At 42.6% G+C, this 19,588-nt stretch overlaps 1 protein-coding gene across 5 annotated transcripts in view; it reads right to left on the reverse strand.

Moving 5' to 3' along the window:
* TRIM2 (tripartite motif containing 2) overlaps positions 1 to 19,588 on the reverse strand; it is a 105,620-nt gene that overhangs the window by 22,941 nt on the left and 63,091 nt on the right. For all 5 annotated transcript variants that reach the window (XM_058192061.1, XM_058192058.1, XM_058192057.1 and 2 more), the window contains 4 exons: positions 10,974 to 11,125; positions 7,731 to 7,911; positions 5,725 to 6,448; positions 2,539 to 2,642 (listed from right to left, as the gene is read on the reverse strand). In XM_058192061.1, coding sequence (XP_058048044.1) covers positions 2,539 to 2,642; positions 5,725 to 6,448; positions 7,731 to 7,911; positions 10,974 to 11,125 — 1,161 coding nt within the window. The remainder of the gene's footprint in view (positions 1 to 2,538; positions 2,643 to 5,724; positions 6,449 to 7,730; positions 7,912 to 10,973; positions 11,126 to 19,588) is intronic.

Raw genomic sequence — 19,588 nt, forward strand, 5'->3', positions numbered from 1 at the left:
TCAGGTATGGTAAATTTTCATTTTTCTTATACATGATAAGAATTTTACTCAAAATTTTAAACACATACAACAGCCATATGGCAAGCAGGTGATACGAAGTAGCTAAGTTTCAATCTTACATACACAATAAGGAAGGGTCAAGAATAATCAGAATATCATACGAAAGAGAATAAGGAAAACCAACACAATACCAAATATCTTTGTCACTTCCTAGTTTTGGATCTCAGAACTCTGGGTTCAGCCTGACCCAACTCCAGGGCCGCAACAGCGCCAGCCGCCTCCGCCCCATGGTCTATAACCTCCCCTTCTTCAATTCCTGGGTCATCTAAATCCAGGAGGGCTTTGTGTTCCTCCACGTAGGCCGCAGCCTCCGCAATTGTACTAATTTTTTTCGTAATGCCCTCCCGGAAAATCATCAATCCTCTGGCATCAGCCATCTGAAGCCCACTCCTTCTGGTACAATTTGCTTGACAAAAGTAATATTTCTTTCTCATTTCACGTACCTGTCTGGGAATCTGCCTCAGAATGGCTATCTCCTGCCCCTATAAGTCAGTGCCCCACTCCTATGTTTTCTAAGAATTTCATCTCGCCTCTTTTCACGAATTTGACATGAACCTCTCTAGGAACTGCATGCGTGCGTGCATATTGTGAATTAACTCTATAAACTCGATCCACATCCCAATTCATAAAATCAACACCTCTCCCAAGAAATTCTCCCAACAGTTTAGTCACAACATCTCTCAAATCTTCTTGGTCCACTTCTTCCAAATTTTGAAACCTAAGGAAATAAGACATTTTATCCATCTGTAGTCCAAGCACAACATTGCTTGTCGTCTCCCCTCTTTTCTGCACTGCCCGCATCTCACCCTCCAGACCTTCCACTTTCTGCTTATTTTCTGCTGAGACTTGTTGAGTATCCTTTAAATCCTTTTGGATAGTCACAATTTCTGCTCTTATTTCATCCAGTTTCTTGTCCATATTAGATAACTTTTCCAGAATTCTCTCCATTTCTCCAGCAGTTGGTCTCTGACCTTTTGCCATTTAAAAAAAAAAATTTTCAAAATCCTCAGGCAAGCACAGTATCCTTATAATTTCCTCCGGATCCACCAGGGGGCACTCACAGGAGCAACGAGTCCAGAGTACAGTTAGTCAACCAGGAAGCCGAAGGGAAGTGATGTCATCAAGATTCTCATAGTGAAGGCGGAAGCTGGACGCCACCATTGTTCCCCAGAGGGAGGGGGGGCCTCAAATCCTCCCTCCTAAATTTCTCCATCACCTCTTCTCTCCAGAGCTCCACAAAACCGGTAATCTTGTTATTTTAAGTTCTCCTCTCTCCAAAGTGATTCAGATTCTTCCAGTCGCAGGGGAGAAAACCCCCGCACCGGAGTACTCCACCACGCTTGCCGATATCCTTCCTTCTTCATTCCTCAATTCTTCTCCGCTCCTGTTCACCACCAGGCTGCTGCAATTATAAATCCAAAGCCCGGTGTCACGGGCACAGCGCCCAGGCGACCAAAGTAATGGCCGCGGCCTGTGGCCTCCGAACCCCGCCGAGCCTAGGACGCGCCAGCATCGGTCCCCCCAGTCCTGTATGTCGGCTGGGAGACCCCTGGCGAGCCGTCCGTGCGGCAGGTGTCCTTTTCGGAACACCTGGCCCCTAAGGGCCTCGGCGGCGGCCGGATTCGGACACTGGAGGCAGGAGAAGCCTTCCAGACGTCCGTTGCCACCGGACACCGGAAGTCGTCTCCCTTATATTCTTTTGTTATGGGATTGGTATCTCAAAGTATAAACAAGAAAACCGCACTTTGAATTATTTAGGAATCATAGCTTTGTTCATGTTTTTCCCCTAACATTTGCTTAAAACATAAACACTATATCGTAGTAGTTTCCATGCATGCAAAATCTATATTCTGAATTAGGTCATATAACAAAGGAAGTCAATTTTCCTTGAACCAACAGCTCCCAGTTTACCAGAGATTCTTAGACATTTGGGCTATTTCTTTTCCAAAATATTCCAAACTTAGCAATTCTTTTTTTTTAAAGGCACTTTCCACCACCCCCACCACCCAAAATCAAAAGTAAATGATGGTTTCTGGCAAAAATGTAATTAATTTCAGTTATGTGGTTGTAAATGTGGGCTGGCTGCTGACTATCCATATAAGGTCATGTGATGACCTTATCAGAATTTCGAATCCTGATTATAAATAGCTTTTGATGGGTCTATCTATCATAACTTCAAAGAATTGCTAAGTGACCAGTCATAAGTTGAGGGCTATCTGTATAAAATAGCAAATATATAAATTGTAATTCCACATATTGACCAGGACTAGCCTAATTACACTTGGGATTCAGCAGAATTTAATGTATACCTCCAATTTGAGTTATATTTCTAATTTAACATAATTATTAATTCCACATCATCAACAACCATGATCCCTGAAATTTTGGTACTTTAGATATATATTTCTTAAATACATGTTATCAGTTCTGTGCATTTAATAAAAAAGTTTTAATGAAGAAACAAACCAAAAACCATACCTGTACACATTGATTATTGCTATCTGCAATTAATATTTTTCCATTTGTAGATGCAGCTACTCCCTGAAGATTTGTAAATTCCCCTTTGTTTCTCCCTTTGGTACCTAAAACAAAACAAAATAGAGAAATTAACTCAAAATTTCTCTTGCAGTTATTAAGTGAATTTTGCTGCATTTTATACTCTTCCTTGTGACAGTTGTTAAATCAATCACTGCAACTGTTAAGTTAGTAACATGGTTGTTAAGTGAATCTGGCTTCCCCATTTACTTTGCTTGTCAGAAGATTGCAAAATATGATCACATGACCCCGGGATACTGTAACCATCATAAATATAAGTCAGTTGCCAAGAGTCTGAATTTTGATCACATAATTACTGGGATCCTGCAATGGTCATAAGGGTAAAAAATTATTGTAAGTCATGTAAGTCACATGTAGTAACTGATGTATATTCAAAGAGTTTTTCAGTGCTGTTGTAACTTCAAATGGTCATTAAATGAACTGCTGTAAGTTGAAGACTACCTGTACCACATCAGAGCTTCTAATGCAGGATGTCAAACTCGATTTCATTGAGGGCCACATCAGGGTTGTGTTTGACCGGGGTGGGGGGGTGGGGGTGGCCAGGGAGGGCATGGCCAGCTTGACATCACTCATGGTGATGTGGTGACCCGAGTGCTCTGCTAGTGAAAACAGGCTCCTGAGCTCAGTTTTTGGCTGCAATGGCCTCCTGCAACCCTCTGCCAGCAAAAAGAGAGCCTGGAAGGGCCACATGCAGCCTTTGCAAGCTCTGTTTGCGCTGGCAGAGGCACCACAGGCCGGTCTTCACTGTTTCCAGGGCATCTCCGCTGGCCACATTTAAACCCTCTGCGGGCCAGATCTAAGCCCCCACAGGCCGGATCTGGTCCCCAGGCCTTGAGTTTGACACCCCTATCCTAATCTAATCCCTTTCGATGCCAACCCAATCTCTAATATTTTCTCTACTCCAACAACTAAATTCCTACATATTTATGTGCATTTATAAGATCTGGAAAAAAAATTCTGAGAGGTACCAGCTGTACGCTGATGATACCCAGCTGTACATTTCCACCCCTAACCACCCCAACGAAGCTGTCGAAGTGTTGTCCCGGTGTCTAGAGGCCGTGCGGGTCTGGATGGGGAGGAACAGGCTTAAACTCAACCCCTCCAAGACCTAGTGGCTGTGGATGCCGGCATCCCGGTACAGTCAGCTGCAGCCACTGCTGACTGTTGGGGTCGAGTCATTGGCCCCAATGGAGAGGGTCCGCAACTTAGGCATTTTCCTGGATGGACAGTTGTCTTTTGAAGAACATCTGACGACCGTCTCCAGGAGAGCTTTTTATCAGGTACGCCTGATCCGCCAGTTGCGCCCCTTTCTAGACCAGGATTCCTTATGCAGTCACTCACGCCCTCGTCACTTCTCGCCTGGACTACTGTAACGCTCTCTACATGGGGCTTCCCTTGAAGAGCACCCGGAGGCTCCAGTTGGTCCAGAATGCGGCTATGCGGGTGATAGAGGGAGCTACTTGTGGCTCCCATATAACACCTCTCCTGCGCAAGCTGCACTGGCTGCCTGTGGTCTTCCGGGTGCAATTCAAGGTGTTGGTTACCATCTTTAAAGCGCTCCATGGCTTAGGACCGGGGTATTTACGGGACCGCCTACTGCCACCGTTTGCCTTCCATAGACCTGTGCGCTCCCATAGTGAGGGCCTCCTGAGGGTGCCGTCAGCCAAACAATGTCGGCTGGTGACCCCCGGGGGGAGAGCCTTCTCTGTGGGGGCACCTACCCTCTGGAATGAGCTTCCCCCAGGACTTCGACAGCTTCCTGACCTTCGGAGCTTCCGCCGCGAGCTGAAGACGTACTTATTCTTCCGTGCAGGACTGGCATAAAATTGAAATTTACTAGTAATTTTAATGGGGTTTTTATGGTTTTAATATGTATTTTAATTAATGGGCCAAATTGAATAGGTTTTTTAAATTGGTTTTTAATTGTTTTAATTTTAATTGTTTTACTTGGCTGTAAACCGCCCTGAGTCCTTCGGGAGAAGGGCGGTATAGAAATTAAATTATTCTATTCTATTCTATTCTATTCTATTCTATTCTACAATGGGAAGTTATATGAGGGAAAGGTCATTATTAAAATATGTAAACAAAAATGCAGGTGGTCCTAACTCAAGTACTTGTCCAGCAAATGTTCAAAGTTACAATGGTGCTGAATGAGTGTATAAGCTGTATGTCACTTATACAATGAACTGCACTCATCTGGTTATGATCTGGGCACATTACAGGATCCTGTGATCACACAATTACCATTTACAATTTTCTTTGCTGACCTCCTATAAGCAAAGTCAATGGGGGAGCTAGCAGGAGGTTGCAAATGTTGATCATACCATGTCCTCTTTTAATGACCAGCAGTGATTCACTTAACAGAAACCAGAATTTCTGTCACTAAGTGGTACAGTCATGTGACAAGTTACAATGATGTAACTTAGTGACAGAAATTCTGGCCCCAGTTGCCATTTTTAAGTGAGACCTCCCCAAGGCTTCCCAAATGCCATACTATTATTCATTTCTTTCATTAAAAAACCTGAAGTTATTAACGATACCTTGTTGACAATTCTGCAACTAACCACTCTTTTTCATGATTGCTACATAGGGTGGTTGTAAAGGGCAAGGGACACATAGTAAGTAATGTATATTCAAAGAGAAATGTAAATTTCAAGAATAGGATACTAAACTTATGTTACATATAAAAATTATATATAAAATATAAGTTGGCTCGAGCTCACAATGAAAAGTGGTAAGGCAAGAATTCTTGCTAAAGGATATGTGGACCACTTAAAAAGGTCTGGAAAACTGCAGTAAAGGAAAAACCAACACTGTTGTGATTTCACTAAATTTGAGTATCATCTGAAATACATTGATCTAACCTCAGGAACAAATTATATCATGAGAAGAATCATACTGAAAAGTAATCATTAACCGATCCAAAGAACTTATGTGGAATTGCCCAAAGGCAATGAAAGGAAAAAAGACTATGGTATTTACAACAAACAACTAGCCAGTAAATCTTTATAACAGGACAAAGTCCTTACAAGTATAAAATAATATTATGAACTTGTTTGTAGCTATAAGCAGCAGTCCATGAAAATTTAAAACATAGGCCCTCCTTACCTACTCGGAAGATTAGATCATCTTCAATGGGGTTTTCTTTCCTTTTGCCAGTGCTGTACATACTAGCTGGTCTCTTTACAGCCTTCTGTTTCACATGGCCACTGCCAGGAGACTTAACACGTCTCTTAACTCCTTCAGTGGTAGGAGATACATCTGCTGACCTAATTACTTTGAGTTTGAATGGGCTGCCTTTAATATGTTGTTCGTACAGTCTCAAAGACAGTACAAAGTCCCCTTCTTTCTGGACAGTGTACAAAAATTCGTAAGTGCCATTTTTATTATCAAGTATCTCTCCATCTGCCACACTTCCATCAGGTGTGCTCAGCTCAGCTGTGATATAAGCATTTCCAGTTTTACAGAGCTCACCATCTTTGTCCTTGGTTGTGATGGTGACTGACATTGGTTGCCCTATCACAGTCTGCTTAAGTCCTTCACCTGTGGCCACTGTTTCAGAAGCCACCGCATTTGTGGTTAAAATAGTACCAAGATTATGAATAGATTTTTTCAATCCTTCCGTTTCTACTATGAAATCCAGTTGATCATTTTCACGGGGCTGAAGAGGGAATTCCTGATCTGCCAGGTCATTTAGCTTGTCACTCATCTGCTTTTTAACAAGTAACACTTCTGTTTCAGTTCCATGACTGAGTGCTTGGGCGGTAAAATTGCTACAGCTCTTAATATTTTCTTGTCCCTCCAATAAAGTATCAAGCTGATTCTGCAAGACCTTGATAAAAGCAAATACTATGGTTATTTCATTGAAGTTTCAAATAATAAAACAAACAACCACGTCTATGGGCAAGTTTCAGTATCTCAGGGAGATATCTAATAGTGCAAAACTGGACAAAATCATATAGTATTTGTTGGACTCAATGGAAAAAACATACTGAATAACATTGTCACAAAAAGTCTGTGTTGTAGCAGGGTTTAAAAGAGTTTCCAAAAAACAGCAACCAACCAATTTGGAAACTTCTGATTAGACTTGCTTGGCATTCATATGCTTTTTATCCACTTAGGAATAATTGTAGATTTGTGACCAATTTTGCCTTAGAGTCTTAATTACTTTTATGTCTGAACCCAGGAAAAGTCAATTCCAGCCCATAGTATACAAGCCACCAAAGCCAATAAGTTAAACACACATTCAAACTACTTTTAAGAGTTACATCTTCTTTGGTGCAATGTGTTTTATAGCATTTATAGCATTTCTGCATATTTATAACAAAAGTCTGTTGAGCAATGCAAATATTTCTTTATTTTCCATAATTCGAGGATATGTTGAATTAAATTTATGTAGTTAGCCAGAATATTACATCCAACTGGAAGTTCCAAGAAAGAAGAATTAAAATTTAAGTGGTAGAGAGGAATGGACATCAAAGAAAGTGTTAGCATCCCATTAGCATCCTCCACATGTACTAACCACCTTTTTAAGTGGAGAGGAAAAAGTCGACTCTACAATACAATTGTACAATACTTGTAAAATGTCTAGTTACATATTGTTAAATTTTAATGCATGTTAAGGATTGAAAGCACAGGCATATTGTTCCAATATTCAAGACCCATTGCTTATTTATTATCATTTTTGTCCTCCAAATAATTATAAAACACATTTGGGTTTTATTTTTTGTGATATAATGCACTATATCTAATGAAATCAGATCATAAACTATTAGTACCATTTGTGTAAATGTTTTAATTTTTGGTTTTCAAAATTATCAGCCACACATACACCCTGAAAATCCAACAAATAATATTCATTCTCCAATTACTGCTTCCTTTAAACCAAAATTAGAGCTATGTTTCTGAAGCTGTTTATTTGTAGAAGACACTAGTTTCTACATAATAATAACGGACTGGAAAAAGTCAAATTTTCCTGGAATGGTTAGTTTTATGAGACATTTACTATGGTTTCCTTCATTAAAGGAAATATGAATTTCAGTCATTTTACCAAACAATATAATACAGTCAGTAGAAACCGAGAAAATTTTTAATGTTGAGAACAGAACTCTTACTTTATGTTTAAGGCCATAATTCACTTCCAGTTCCATAAGCAACACACTCTTGCGAACATTTAATGTCTTCTGGAGTTCATCAAAAGTGGAATGAATTTCATCTACAATGCTGGTTTTTTGGTTGGTCAGTTGATGGATAATTTCAGATATGAAGTGCAATGCAGTATCTATTTCTGGAAGCCTATTAAAAACAAGTAGTTAACATTTCAAATATCAGTGCTGTAACTTCCCTTCAACATTCATAAGATGTATCATTACACAATTATTAATCTTTGGATAATACTCATTAATTACCTGTACACATGTAAAATGGAACAAAACTCACTTAACAAATTCTCACTTAACAACATAAATTTTGGGCTCAATTGTGGTCCTAAGTAGAGGACTACCTATACTACAGATTTGATCTTTAGATATTTGCTTCTCCATTCTTTCTAATGAGAAACATTTCATTTTTTCCATGAATAATATATAATATTTATCAATAAACAGATATAAATGTAGATTGGATGCTGACATTTCCCATGTTAAAAGCTGTATACAAACATTAGCTGGATTACAAATCATTCTAAGGCAGAATTTTTTTGATTATACTGTATGTTAGTATCTATAAACTGTAAATATACAGTAAACTGTAGCTTAGAGCAAAATGTGAAACATACACAAATTTGGTTATCTTCAGGGCTGTGCAAATTTATATACACATCTTTAAAAAAAAAGTTTTGTTAGTATTATAATTTTCAGACAACACAAGTATTGTCAATTCTAAAGGAATCTTGAATTATTTCACTTGCAATTGTAAGCTATAATTCATTAAAATTTTCATTAACTTAGAACAAGAAGCACACTTGTGCTCAATAGATAATTGATTCCACTTGCCTCTTCCTGTCAGCATGGGCATTAAACAAAAACAGACAGTTCTGCCTGTGACGTATCGTTTACAAGGAACTAAGAAATCTGATTTGTTCTCCCATATCAAACCATCTGGATTTGTTTAACTACTCCTGCTAACAGGAACCAAAGGGAATAACTATGCAGCAAACAACAGCATGCTGCTCATTCCCAGTGAGCCAAAATCCTGAAAAATTCTGGTCTATGTTTACATATAAAGGTGGCCAATATGTTTTACAATATGCTGGCTTGTTTAGGAAACTTCTGCATTTTTTGCCACCAACTTTTAAATGAGGGGTTCAAAAAGTTGCCTATCAGTTTTTCTTATATGGGCCCTGACAGATAGGATCAAAGGTTTGGTCCTTTTTTGTACTATAATTTACTATTTACTATTTTACCATTTACCTATAAATTACTATTTCTGGATCAAGTCCTGCCTTCTTTCACTTATTTTTAGAATATGTACCTCGAAATTTGATACAACCCTTTAGGCAACTAAATTTGTGCAATGGTATTTTAAGAACATTTGGGTAGATAAGAGAACCCCAAGGACTCAAGAGTTTTTTTAAAAACTTAAAAAAAAACTTGGTCTAACAATTCAGTGGTGGGATTCAAAATAATTTACTACTGGTTCTGTGGGCGTGGCTTGGTGGGCATTGCATGGCTTGGTGGGTGTGGCAGGGGAAGGATACTGTAAAATCTCCATTCCTTCCCCATTCCAGGGGAAGGTTACCGCAAAATCCCCATTTCCTCCCATATCAACGAAGCCATCGAGGTGATGGGCCGGTGTGTTGAGGCCGTGCGGGTCTGGATGGGGAGGAACAGGCTCCAGCTCAACCCCTCCAAGACTGAGTGGCTGTGGGTTCCGGTGTCCCGGTACAGTCCCGCCATCGCTGACTGTTGGGGGGGAAGTACTGACCCCCAGGGGAAGAGTGCGCAACTTAGGCGTTCTCCTGGACGATCGGCTGACTTTAGAAGAACACTTGACGGCTGTCGCCAGGGGAGCATTTTATCAGGTTCACCTGATTCGCCAGTTGCGCCCCTTCCTTGATCGGGACTCCTTACGCACGGTCACTCATGCCCTCGTCACCTCCCGCCTGGACTATTGCAATGCTCTCTACATGGGGCTCCCCTTGAAGAGCACCAGGAGGCTCCAGCTAGTCCAGAATGCGGCCGCACGGGTGATAGAGGGGGCACCGCGTTGCTCCCATATAACACCCATCCTGCGCGGCTTGCACTGGCTGCCGGTAGCCTTCCGGGTGCAATTCAAGGTGTTGGTTACCATCTTTAAAGCGCTCCATGGCTTAGGACCGGGGTATTTGCGAGACCGCCTTCTGCCACCAATTGCCTCCCAACAACCTGTGCGCTCCCACAGAGTGGGCCTCCTCAGGGTGCTGTCGACCAAACAATGTAGGTTGGCTGCCCCCAGGGGGAGGGCCTTCTCTGTGGCGGCACCAGCCCTATGGAATGAGCTACCTCCGGGGTTACGCCAACTCCCCGACCTCCGGGCCTTCAAACATGAACTGAAGACTTTACTGTTTCACCGAGCGGGACTAGCCTAAGACATATTTTAGCGAAATTTTAAGGGGTTTAATCGGTCTTTGACCGTTTTAGTGATTCAGCCAGTAAATATTTGTTCTTAATTGTTTTTAAATATTGTTATTTATTATATTTATATTGTATTGGTGTGGGTATTTTAACATTGGCTGTAAACCGCCCTGAGTCCTTCGGGAGATGGTGCGGTATAGAAATGTAATTATAAATAAATAAATAAATAAAAATTTCTTCCTGATCAGCTGGAACTTGGGAGGCAGAGAATAGATGGGGGTAGGGCCAGCAGAAGTGATATTTAACAGTTCTCTGAACTACTCAAAATTTCCGCTACCGGTTCTCCAGAACTGGTCAGAACCTGCTGAATACCATCTCTGCCTAACATTATATGAATACTACCAATGTCTCCTAAAAATTTTGGTTGATTATTTCTAAACAAAGGAAGAATAAGTATAATAAATCCAGGTTGGTATTTTTATTTTCAACCAAAAAAAATTATTATTGCACTTTATAAACATTTAAAATCTTAATGAAAGTGAAAAGCCCAGGAATTAAAAGTATCTGTACCTTCTCCCAAAAAGGTACAAGCAACACTTTCAAACAGTCATAAATAATTTTCTGTTCTTGTTTCAGGAAAGACTTGTCCAATATGATGCTCCTTAAATAGGTGAGATTCAAACTTTTAGAATTCCCAGACACATACTCTGGAAACTATAACCATTACTCATCTGGAAGGTTCCAACCTGGAGAAAATTGCCCTAACGTGCAATTCTATAACTAGGATATGTTTCATAGTTTCACCTTTTGTTCACAGCATCTAACTGTGTTTGAAGAGAAGCCTTGTGTTGTTCTACTACATCCTTAAGAGGGACTGTTGGATGTTCTGCATGTTCTCCTATTGTACATTCTTGGCACATGGCTGTCTCACAGGATTGACAGTAAAACTCCATCAGCTGATTAAAAAGAAAGAAACACATATTCTTATTAGAATGCTAGTGTTGAGGTTTGAATAAACATTTCTAATTCTTTGAATGATATATTTCAACGCAAAGTTGTTTTAAACCAAAGACATGCAATATTTCTCTAGCAAAGGGCTGCACTTGAGGAATGCATCATCCAGGAACACTCAAAAAAAGCAGCCAGGCAAAAAGTAAACTGAATTAGTTTTAATATTCCATTTACAATTAATTTATGTAAATAAAATTCACAATGTGTGTAATCTTTTCTCCCTTCTGTTACAGTGAGCAATATTTGGAACAGCTCTGATGTCCACAGCTAAAAGTGAATGAAGGAAGCTACATGAGGCTTGGGGCACACGCTATATAGCTTTAACATGATCATTGATTTTTACTGACTGTTTAGTTAAATCCAAAGTACCGTATATACTCGAATATAAGCCGATCCGAGTATAAGCCGAGGTCCCCAATTTTACCCCAAAAACTGGGGTAAACTGGGGACTCGAGTATAAGCCGAGGGTGGGAAATGAGGCACCTACCGGTCGGCAAAACCCTCCCTCCCTCGGCCGAGAAGGCTGGCGGCTCCCCCGCCCCGCCCTCTCACTGCACCGGCAGGGCTTCCCCGCGCTAAAGCAAAAGCCCGCCAAGTTCGCGCCGGCCGGTATAATGTGGAAAAAACGGGAAAAAAAAAAACTCGAGATAAGTCAGATATACTCGAGTATAAGTTTAGGACGTTTTTCAGCACAAAAAACGTGCTGAAAAACTCGGCTTATACTCGAGTATATACGGTAATTTCCTCTTTTTCTTCTGGGGCAAGTGTAGCATTTTCTGGGAGGGTTTAATCATGTTATAGATTAAGTATTCTTTAAGTTCTTTCAAATACTACATACTCAAAGTGTTTGAAAATGAACATTTCTTTTTCAATCATTTTCCACACTATACCTGTACATACCCTATTAAAAGGGCTTTTTCTTCTGCCTTCAAGTTTGTCATGACTCTGGTGACTGCCTGGACAAATCTACGTAACATTTCTTGGCAACATTTTACAGAAGCGGTTTGCCATTGCCTCCTTCCTAGGCTGAAAGTCAGGATTAAAACCCACGGTCTCCCAAGTTTAGCTCAGGACTGTCAACCTTACACCAAATTAACTTTTACTGAGTTGACTAAGATCACCAAAAACTTACCTGCTATAGTCTTTCAATTTTATTACTAATGACAGCGCTCTTCTATTGCACCTCTATTCCAATGTAAAGCTCAGTGTGTTCATAGGGGCTTCTGCTTAGGTAAACATGGATAGGGCTAGAATTTTAGCTCACAGCCCTATACATACTTACCTAAATTGTAAATTCCACTAAATAAAATGGGCATCATTGGGAGCACCCAGAGTCCAATATAAGATGGGCAGCTATTTTAAGTATTTTAAACAAACAAATTGTCAACTCTGAACCAAACCTGGCTTAAGCCATCTTGTGCTGCCTCTTAGTAGCCACGAAGCCTGAGAAGGGGAAGGGAGGGGAGAAGTAGATAGCCCATCTAACCGCCAAAACAAAAGGTTTTCCTGTGGGAACCAAGGTCATCATAATAGGTGCCTACTGAAAGAGAGGAGTGACCAAGCAGCCTGCCAGCTATATTCATTGGACAATGTAACCGGTGACATCTTGGGGAGGGAGAGGGGGCTGTTTGCTGTTTTAATTAGATAAAAAATCATGGGAACTTTTAGAGTTAGTTTTCACCAGCTGTGCCAATACAATGTATCCAATAAACATGTTCTTTGAGGAATCTACCTGCCTCTGCTTTCATTGGTGCGTTACTCAGAACGCTGACACACAAAAAATAAGCGATTCTTAGTTGGTATGCATAATAATGTTTTCCTCTTACATTTCCTTTACAAATTATGTACACAAAACAAAAACTAAAAAGACAAATATTATTTTATGTAAAATTAGAAATCCTTAGCCTATGGGGTCATTGTTTCAGATATATTTCCTTATCTAAACAGAGAAACATAATAACCTTGGGAAGAGGAAAAAAGAGCAGTGGGAGTGGGAGCGACTTCTAATTTCTTACTGGCTTTCCTACTGATTTTCCTTGTAGGGAGTGGCAAGAAGCATTGGAAATTGAATTGAATACTTTATTTGGCCAAGTATGATTAGACACACATGGAATTTGTCTCTGGTGCAGAAAGTTTCACATCCAATATATGTGTAAAGCAACAGAATAATGAAAATCATAATACCAATAAGAGGGTGAAAGAAGATAATAAGCAGGATAAATACTACTATAGCCATGCTGCATGGGTCAATACACACAGACATTAGAGACAACCATGGCTGACTGAAGCAGCCATAGCTTTGCCAAATTTCAATCTCATGGGAGAAATAGGCCCAGGATTTTGGATACATTATGTAAGTTATGCCATTTGAGGTACATTGATTAAAAAATTGTTGCTCTATGGATGCATCGTTTCACCCAACAGAATATTATTAAGATACACAGGAGTTTTAGTAGTATGTTGTTTTAACCATGTCCAACTTTTGGAGACTTTATAGGCAAGTGGTCTCCATGCCTCCCTTCCAAGCAGTTTTTTTTCCATTGTTGGATGTTCAACTTTGTATCAGGTTTAATGTTATCACGCCAGTGTGTTCTTTGCTTTCCCCTTCTTCTTGGCCCACTGCCATTCCTAGCATAGCTGGTATAACTATATAGAAATAATTAAGCATAACATCCAATAATATTGAAAATTATCCCATACTTATATAAATACATACAATCTTAAGAGTGTCTTATTTAAAGCATAACAAATTACTCTTCAGTGAGTTATTTCCTCCATTCTTCAGCTTTAAATAAAATGGTTGTGCCTTGCACTTTAGGAGTATTAAGTTACTTCATAAATTCCTGAAGCATTACTGATACCTTTTGCAATACAAATCAGAATGATATCAGCTTTGCATTTAATGAGACCTATATTTCTGGCGCAAACACATTTAACACAAAGTTATATAAACTGCTTAGGTTGACATTTTAAAGTTTATCAGATTCAGAATGCTTGCATTAATTCTCACATTTCTCAGGCAAAAGCAGATTAAAATAAACTACACCAGTCGGAATGCCGGTACAGCCAAGATTCTCTCACACTTCAACAGAAAAAGAAACAAGTACTTCATCTATCAAAATGATGCTTACAGTATTTCATATTAATGTATTTCTGTTTAACCTCCTCAAAAAGAACTGCAATGAGTAAAGAGGCATTAAGATTTCATAAAAGCATGTCAGGTACAGAATATTTTTTCTTAATATTTTCTTTCTTATAAACGCTACAGAGGAACAATTCAGATGAACCATCCCTAAGATGGTTTACAGGGGTGTCAAACACAAGGCCTTCGGGTTTTGCAATGTGGTCGGATCGGGACACGGGGCCGTTCTGGAAAAGGTAAGGGGCCAGCCTGCATCACTTTGGCCAGGTCTATTCAATGTGAAGAGGAAACATTGGGCCACTGTGGCTTCGGCCTGGTCTACCCAGTGCGAAGAGGAAACATGCCAGCAGTTTGGGGAGAGGCATCAAGCTGGCCACGCAGAATTCCAACTCACATAAAGGGGTGTGATGGTTTAAAACATCTTTGCCAATGAAGCACATTAGGATGCTTATTTGTGGAGAGATGCAGAGTACTATGAATTACATTTAGAAGGTAAAGTGATGCTTGAAGGTAGTGCCTAGTGATAAATAACTGAAGTGGCTGGAATAGTGAAAGAAACAAGAAATGTTCTGTTTCTTACCTCTGAAATTGCAGCTTTCATTACTGGATACAAGTACATTGTAGTAGCTCTAGAGCTGTGTTTCTCAGCCTTGGCAACTTTAAGATGAGCAGACTTTAACCTCCCAAATTCCCCAGCCAGCCAGTGGCTAGCTAGGAAATCCTGGAAGTTGAAGCCCATCTATCTTGACATTGCCAAGGCTGAAACACTTGGCTATAGTTTCAAGGATTTCCAAGATTTCAATGTCTTCCAATTTGTACAGCAAGGTTACCCTATTGTTCATATTACATTGGCATATTTTGCGTGCAATATTATGCTGGCTAATATATCTGCAGTAAAACCAGCCTGACAGCTCAAGGATTTCCAAGATTTCAATGTCTTCCAATTTGTGCAGCAAGGTTGCCCTATTGTTCATATTACATTGGCACCCTTTGCATGCAATATTATGCTGGCTAATATATCTGCAGTAAAACCAGTCCGACAACTCGAGTGGAACCATAAAAATAACATACTGTCCAGATAATTTACTTATAGCCAGTCCCTTTTTTATATGTGCATTGTTTTATTCTTACTAATGTTATCAGAAATACTAGATATAGTGTTAGAATAGGAGACTCAGGGGATTTTTAATTAATTATTTTAATAGGGTTTTTAAGGGGAATTTTAATGGGACTTTTAAGGGGAGGGTGGGAACTGACGGGTCTGGGTTGGAGGGGGGGGGGAGGGTAGTGTTGGGTGGGGTGGGAGGGTTAGGGTGGGTGAGGGGGGTAGCCCGTCGGGAGGGAAACCAGTTCCAGCGCATGCTCGTGGCGACTATCAATTGGGTTCGGAGGTTATGGGGGGGGAGTGTGTTCCTTTGTGTGAGGGTGAGTCTATTTGCACGGTAAGTGGGAGGGGCAGATATGGCGGAAGGGGGGGATCGTATCGACATAGGGGGTCACGCGTTCGATGTTTGCAGGCGATCGCGTGCCCCGATCCCCCTGACTTCTCCCGTTCCCCGGATGGCCAAGACCCTCAGAGCCTGGGCCTTCGTCTGATGTTATGCAACGCACGGTCCGTGGCCAATAAGGCCCCCCTAATACATGATCTGATTCAGGGGGGTGCCGCGGATATTATAGGCGTTACGGAGACCTGGTTGGGCACTGAAGGGGGTGTGCCCCTGGTCGAGATGTGCCCACCGGGTTCCCGTGCATTCCATCAGCCGAGGGCCCAGGGTAGGGGTGGAGGGGTGGCGGTTGCTATTAAAGAGAGTCTAGAGCCGAGGAGACCACTGTACCTCAGATTGCCGGGTGTGAATCCTCTTGTGAGGTGGGGTCATAGATGTCAGATGGGCTTGCTGGTCGCGTACCTGGCTCCTTGCTGCGTGACAGCTGCCCTGCCCGAGCTCCTGGAGGTGCTTGCCGGGGTGGCAGTGGAGACCCCCAGACTTTTAGTCATGGGGGACTTTAACTTGCCATCTGGCGCTCGTCATCGACGGTAGCTCGGGAGTTCCTGGCCTCCATGACGGCCTTGGACCTGACTCAAGTAGTGGATGGCCCCACTCACATCGGGGGAGGCACACTGGACCTGATTTTTGTCTCTGGTCAGTGGTTGAGAGATCTGGACTTAAAGGAAATAGTCATTGAACCTTTGTCATGGTCAGATCACTCTCTCCTTCGCCTGGACTTTCTGACCGCTACCCAACACCGCAGGGAGACGGAACCATTACGGTGGTACCGCCCCAGGCGCCTGATGGACCCAGAGAGGTTTCGGACGGAGCTTGGGCCACTTCCTGAGGGTCTGGCTCACGGCACGGCAGAGGAACTAGCTGCAGCCTGGGAACGGGCTGCGGCTGGGGCTTTAGACCGTGTCGTGCCTTTGCGGCCTCTGACCTGGCGCAGATCCCAACCGGCTCCTTGGTTCTCCGAGGAGCTGAGGGGGATGAAACGCCGGAGAAGACGCCTAGAGAGCTCCTGGAGGCGCAGCCGTTCAGAGGCTGATCGGACACTAGTTAGATCCTATACCAGGACCTACCTAGGGGCACTGAGGGAAGCGAGGCGTTCCTACGCCTCCTCCCTCATTGCGCCGGCAGATAACCGCCCAGCTGCCCTGTTTCGGGTGACCCGCTCCTCCTTCACCAGGGGAGCGGGATGACCCGCTATGGGACGTGCTGAGGAGTTTAACGGTTATCTATACGATAAAATCGTTCAGCTTAGGGACGGTCTGGACCAAAATTGTCGCGATTCAGACGAGGTATCTGAGAGCGGTCTTGGTGATGTTGTGTGAGATGAGTTTGACCCTGTGACTCCCGAGGACATGGACAGGTTGCTGGGTAGATTGAATGCCACCACGTGTTTACTGGACCCGTGCCCTTCCTGGCTGGTGCTGGCCACTCAGGAGGTGACACGAGGCTGGCTCCAGGGGATTACGAGCGGTTCCTTGTTGGAGGAGTCTTTCCGGCCGCCTTGAAAGAGGCGGTGGTGAGGCCCTCCTCAAGAAGCCTTCCTGGACCCGGCTGTTTTAGGTAATTATCGTCCGGTCTCCAACCCGCCGCGGCGAAGGTTGTAGAGAATATGGTGGCATATCAGTTTCCCCTGCACCTGGAGGAAACTGTCTATCTGGACCCGTTCAGTCCGGCTTCCGACCGGTTACAGCACTGAGACGGCTTTGGTCGCGTTGGTGGATGATCTCTGGAGGGCCAGGGATAGGGGTTATTCCTCTGCCCTGGTCCTATTAGACCTCTCAGCGGCTTTTGATACCATCGACCATGGTATCCTGCTGCGCCGGTTGGGGGGGTTGGGAGTGGGAGGCACCGTTTATCGGTGGTTCTCCTCCTATCTTTCCGACCGGTCGCAGACGGTGTTGACGGGCAGAGGTCACCCGCGCGCCTCACTTGTGGGTGCCGAGGGGTCGATTCTCTCGCCTTCTGTTCAACATCTATATGAAGCCGCTGGGTGAGATCATCAGTGGCTTTGGTGTGAGGTACCAGCTGTACGCTGATGACACCCAGCTGTACTTTTCACACGGGCCACCCCAATGAAGCTATCGAAGTGCTGTCCCGGTGTTTGGAAGCCGTCACGGGTCTGGATGGGGAGAAACAGGCTCAAGCTCAATCCTCCAAGACGGAGTGGCTGTGGATGCCGGCATCCCGGTACAGTCAGCTGAGTCCGCGGCTGACTGTCGGGAGCGAGTCATTGGCCCCGATGGAGAGGGTGCGTAATTTGGGCGTTCTCCTGGATGCACGGCTGTCTTTTGAAGATCATTTGACGGCCGTCTCCAGGAGAGCTTTCCACCAGGTTCGCCTGGTGCGCCAGTTGCGCCCCTTTCTAGACCGGGATGCCTTGTGCACAGTCACTCACGCCCTTGTGACGCCTCGCCTGACTACTGCAATGCTCTACATGGGGCTCCCCCTGAAGGGCATCCGGAGGCTGCAGTTGGTCCAGAATGCAGCTGCGCGGGTGATAGAGGGAGCCCCTCGTGGCTCCCGAGTGACACCTATCCTGCGCAGGCTGCACTGGCTACCTGTGGCCTTCCGGGTGCGCTTCAAGGTGTTGGTGAACGTCTTTAAAGCGCTCCATGGCATAGGGCCGGGTTACTTACGGGACCGCCTGCTGCTACCAAATACCTCTCACCGACCCGGGCGCCTCCCAGAGGGGGCCCCCCCGGGGTGCCGCCGGCGCGACAATGTCGCCTGGCGACACCCAGGGGACGGGCCTTCTCTGTGGGGGCCCCCGCCCTCTGGAACGAGCTCCCCCCAGGACTTCGTCAACTTCCGGACCTCCGAACCTTTCACATGAGCTCAAAACTTACTTATTTATCTGCGCTGGACTGGGTTAGTTTTTTAAGTTATGGGTTTTTAAATGGGTTTTACTTCCAAATTTTAATTATGGCCAATTTAAATAAGTTTTTTATTAGTATTTTAATTGTATGTATTGTGCATTTTACTTGGCTGTGAACCGCCCTGAGTCCTTCGGGAGAAGGGCGGTATACAAATTTAAATAATAAATAAATAAATAAATAAAGAATAATTACTAATACAGTGAGAAAGATATTGTATTGTTTAATAGAATATTTATTTTGCCATACCTGGTTGCAACAGTTATATAATGTAGTTTTGTGTATGTATATTTTTACAATTCTGTAAATATATTATGAACAATGATGATGCAGACCAAAGGTATGAAAGTATTCCCAGAGATGAATGAGATGGATTTTTGTCTCTCAATAAATACAGCAATTTATGAAATAAAGATATAAAGAAAGTAATTCACCTTTGGAATCAATAGAATTTAATTAGTGTTAGCATTTAATTAATTTAATTAATTCAGTAAGGTTAAGCAAATGAATTGAGTTATATAATTACTAATTTAAAGAGCAATTAAAAAACATTAATAAAACATTTCATTAATATCTTAGCACTTTTCAATAAGCATTTATAAAACAAAAATATACAGGTAGTTCTTGTTTAGCAGTCACAATTGGGACCAGTCACTTGGTCATTAAACAAAGCCATCATAACATGAAACCACAACAGTGTTTGCAATCTTCCTTCAGCTTTTCTTTTCTTTTCAGATCCACAACAGGCATAAATGGAAGGATTGCTCTTAAAGTTACTGTTTCATCTCTGTAATTGTGAACAGTTGCTAAATGAAGCACTAGCTAAATGAGGACTATCTGTCAGGAAAACTCAAGACTATACACCGAAAGAATTAATATAACTCTCTCTCA

This window comes from Ahaetulla prasina, chromosome 8 (assembly GCF_028640845.1).
Source record: "Ahaetulla prasina isolate Xishuangbanna chromosome 8, ASM2864084v1, whole genome shotgun sequence".
Classification (NCBI taxonomy): Eukaryota; Metazoa; Chordata; class Lepidosauria; order Squamata; family Colubridae; genus Ahaetulla; species Ahaetulla prasina.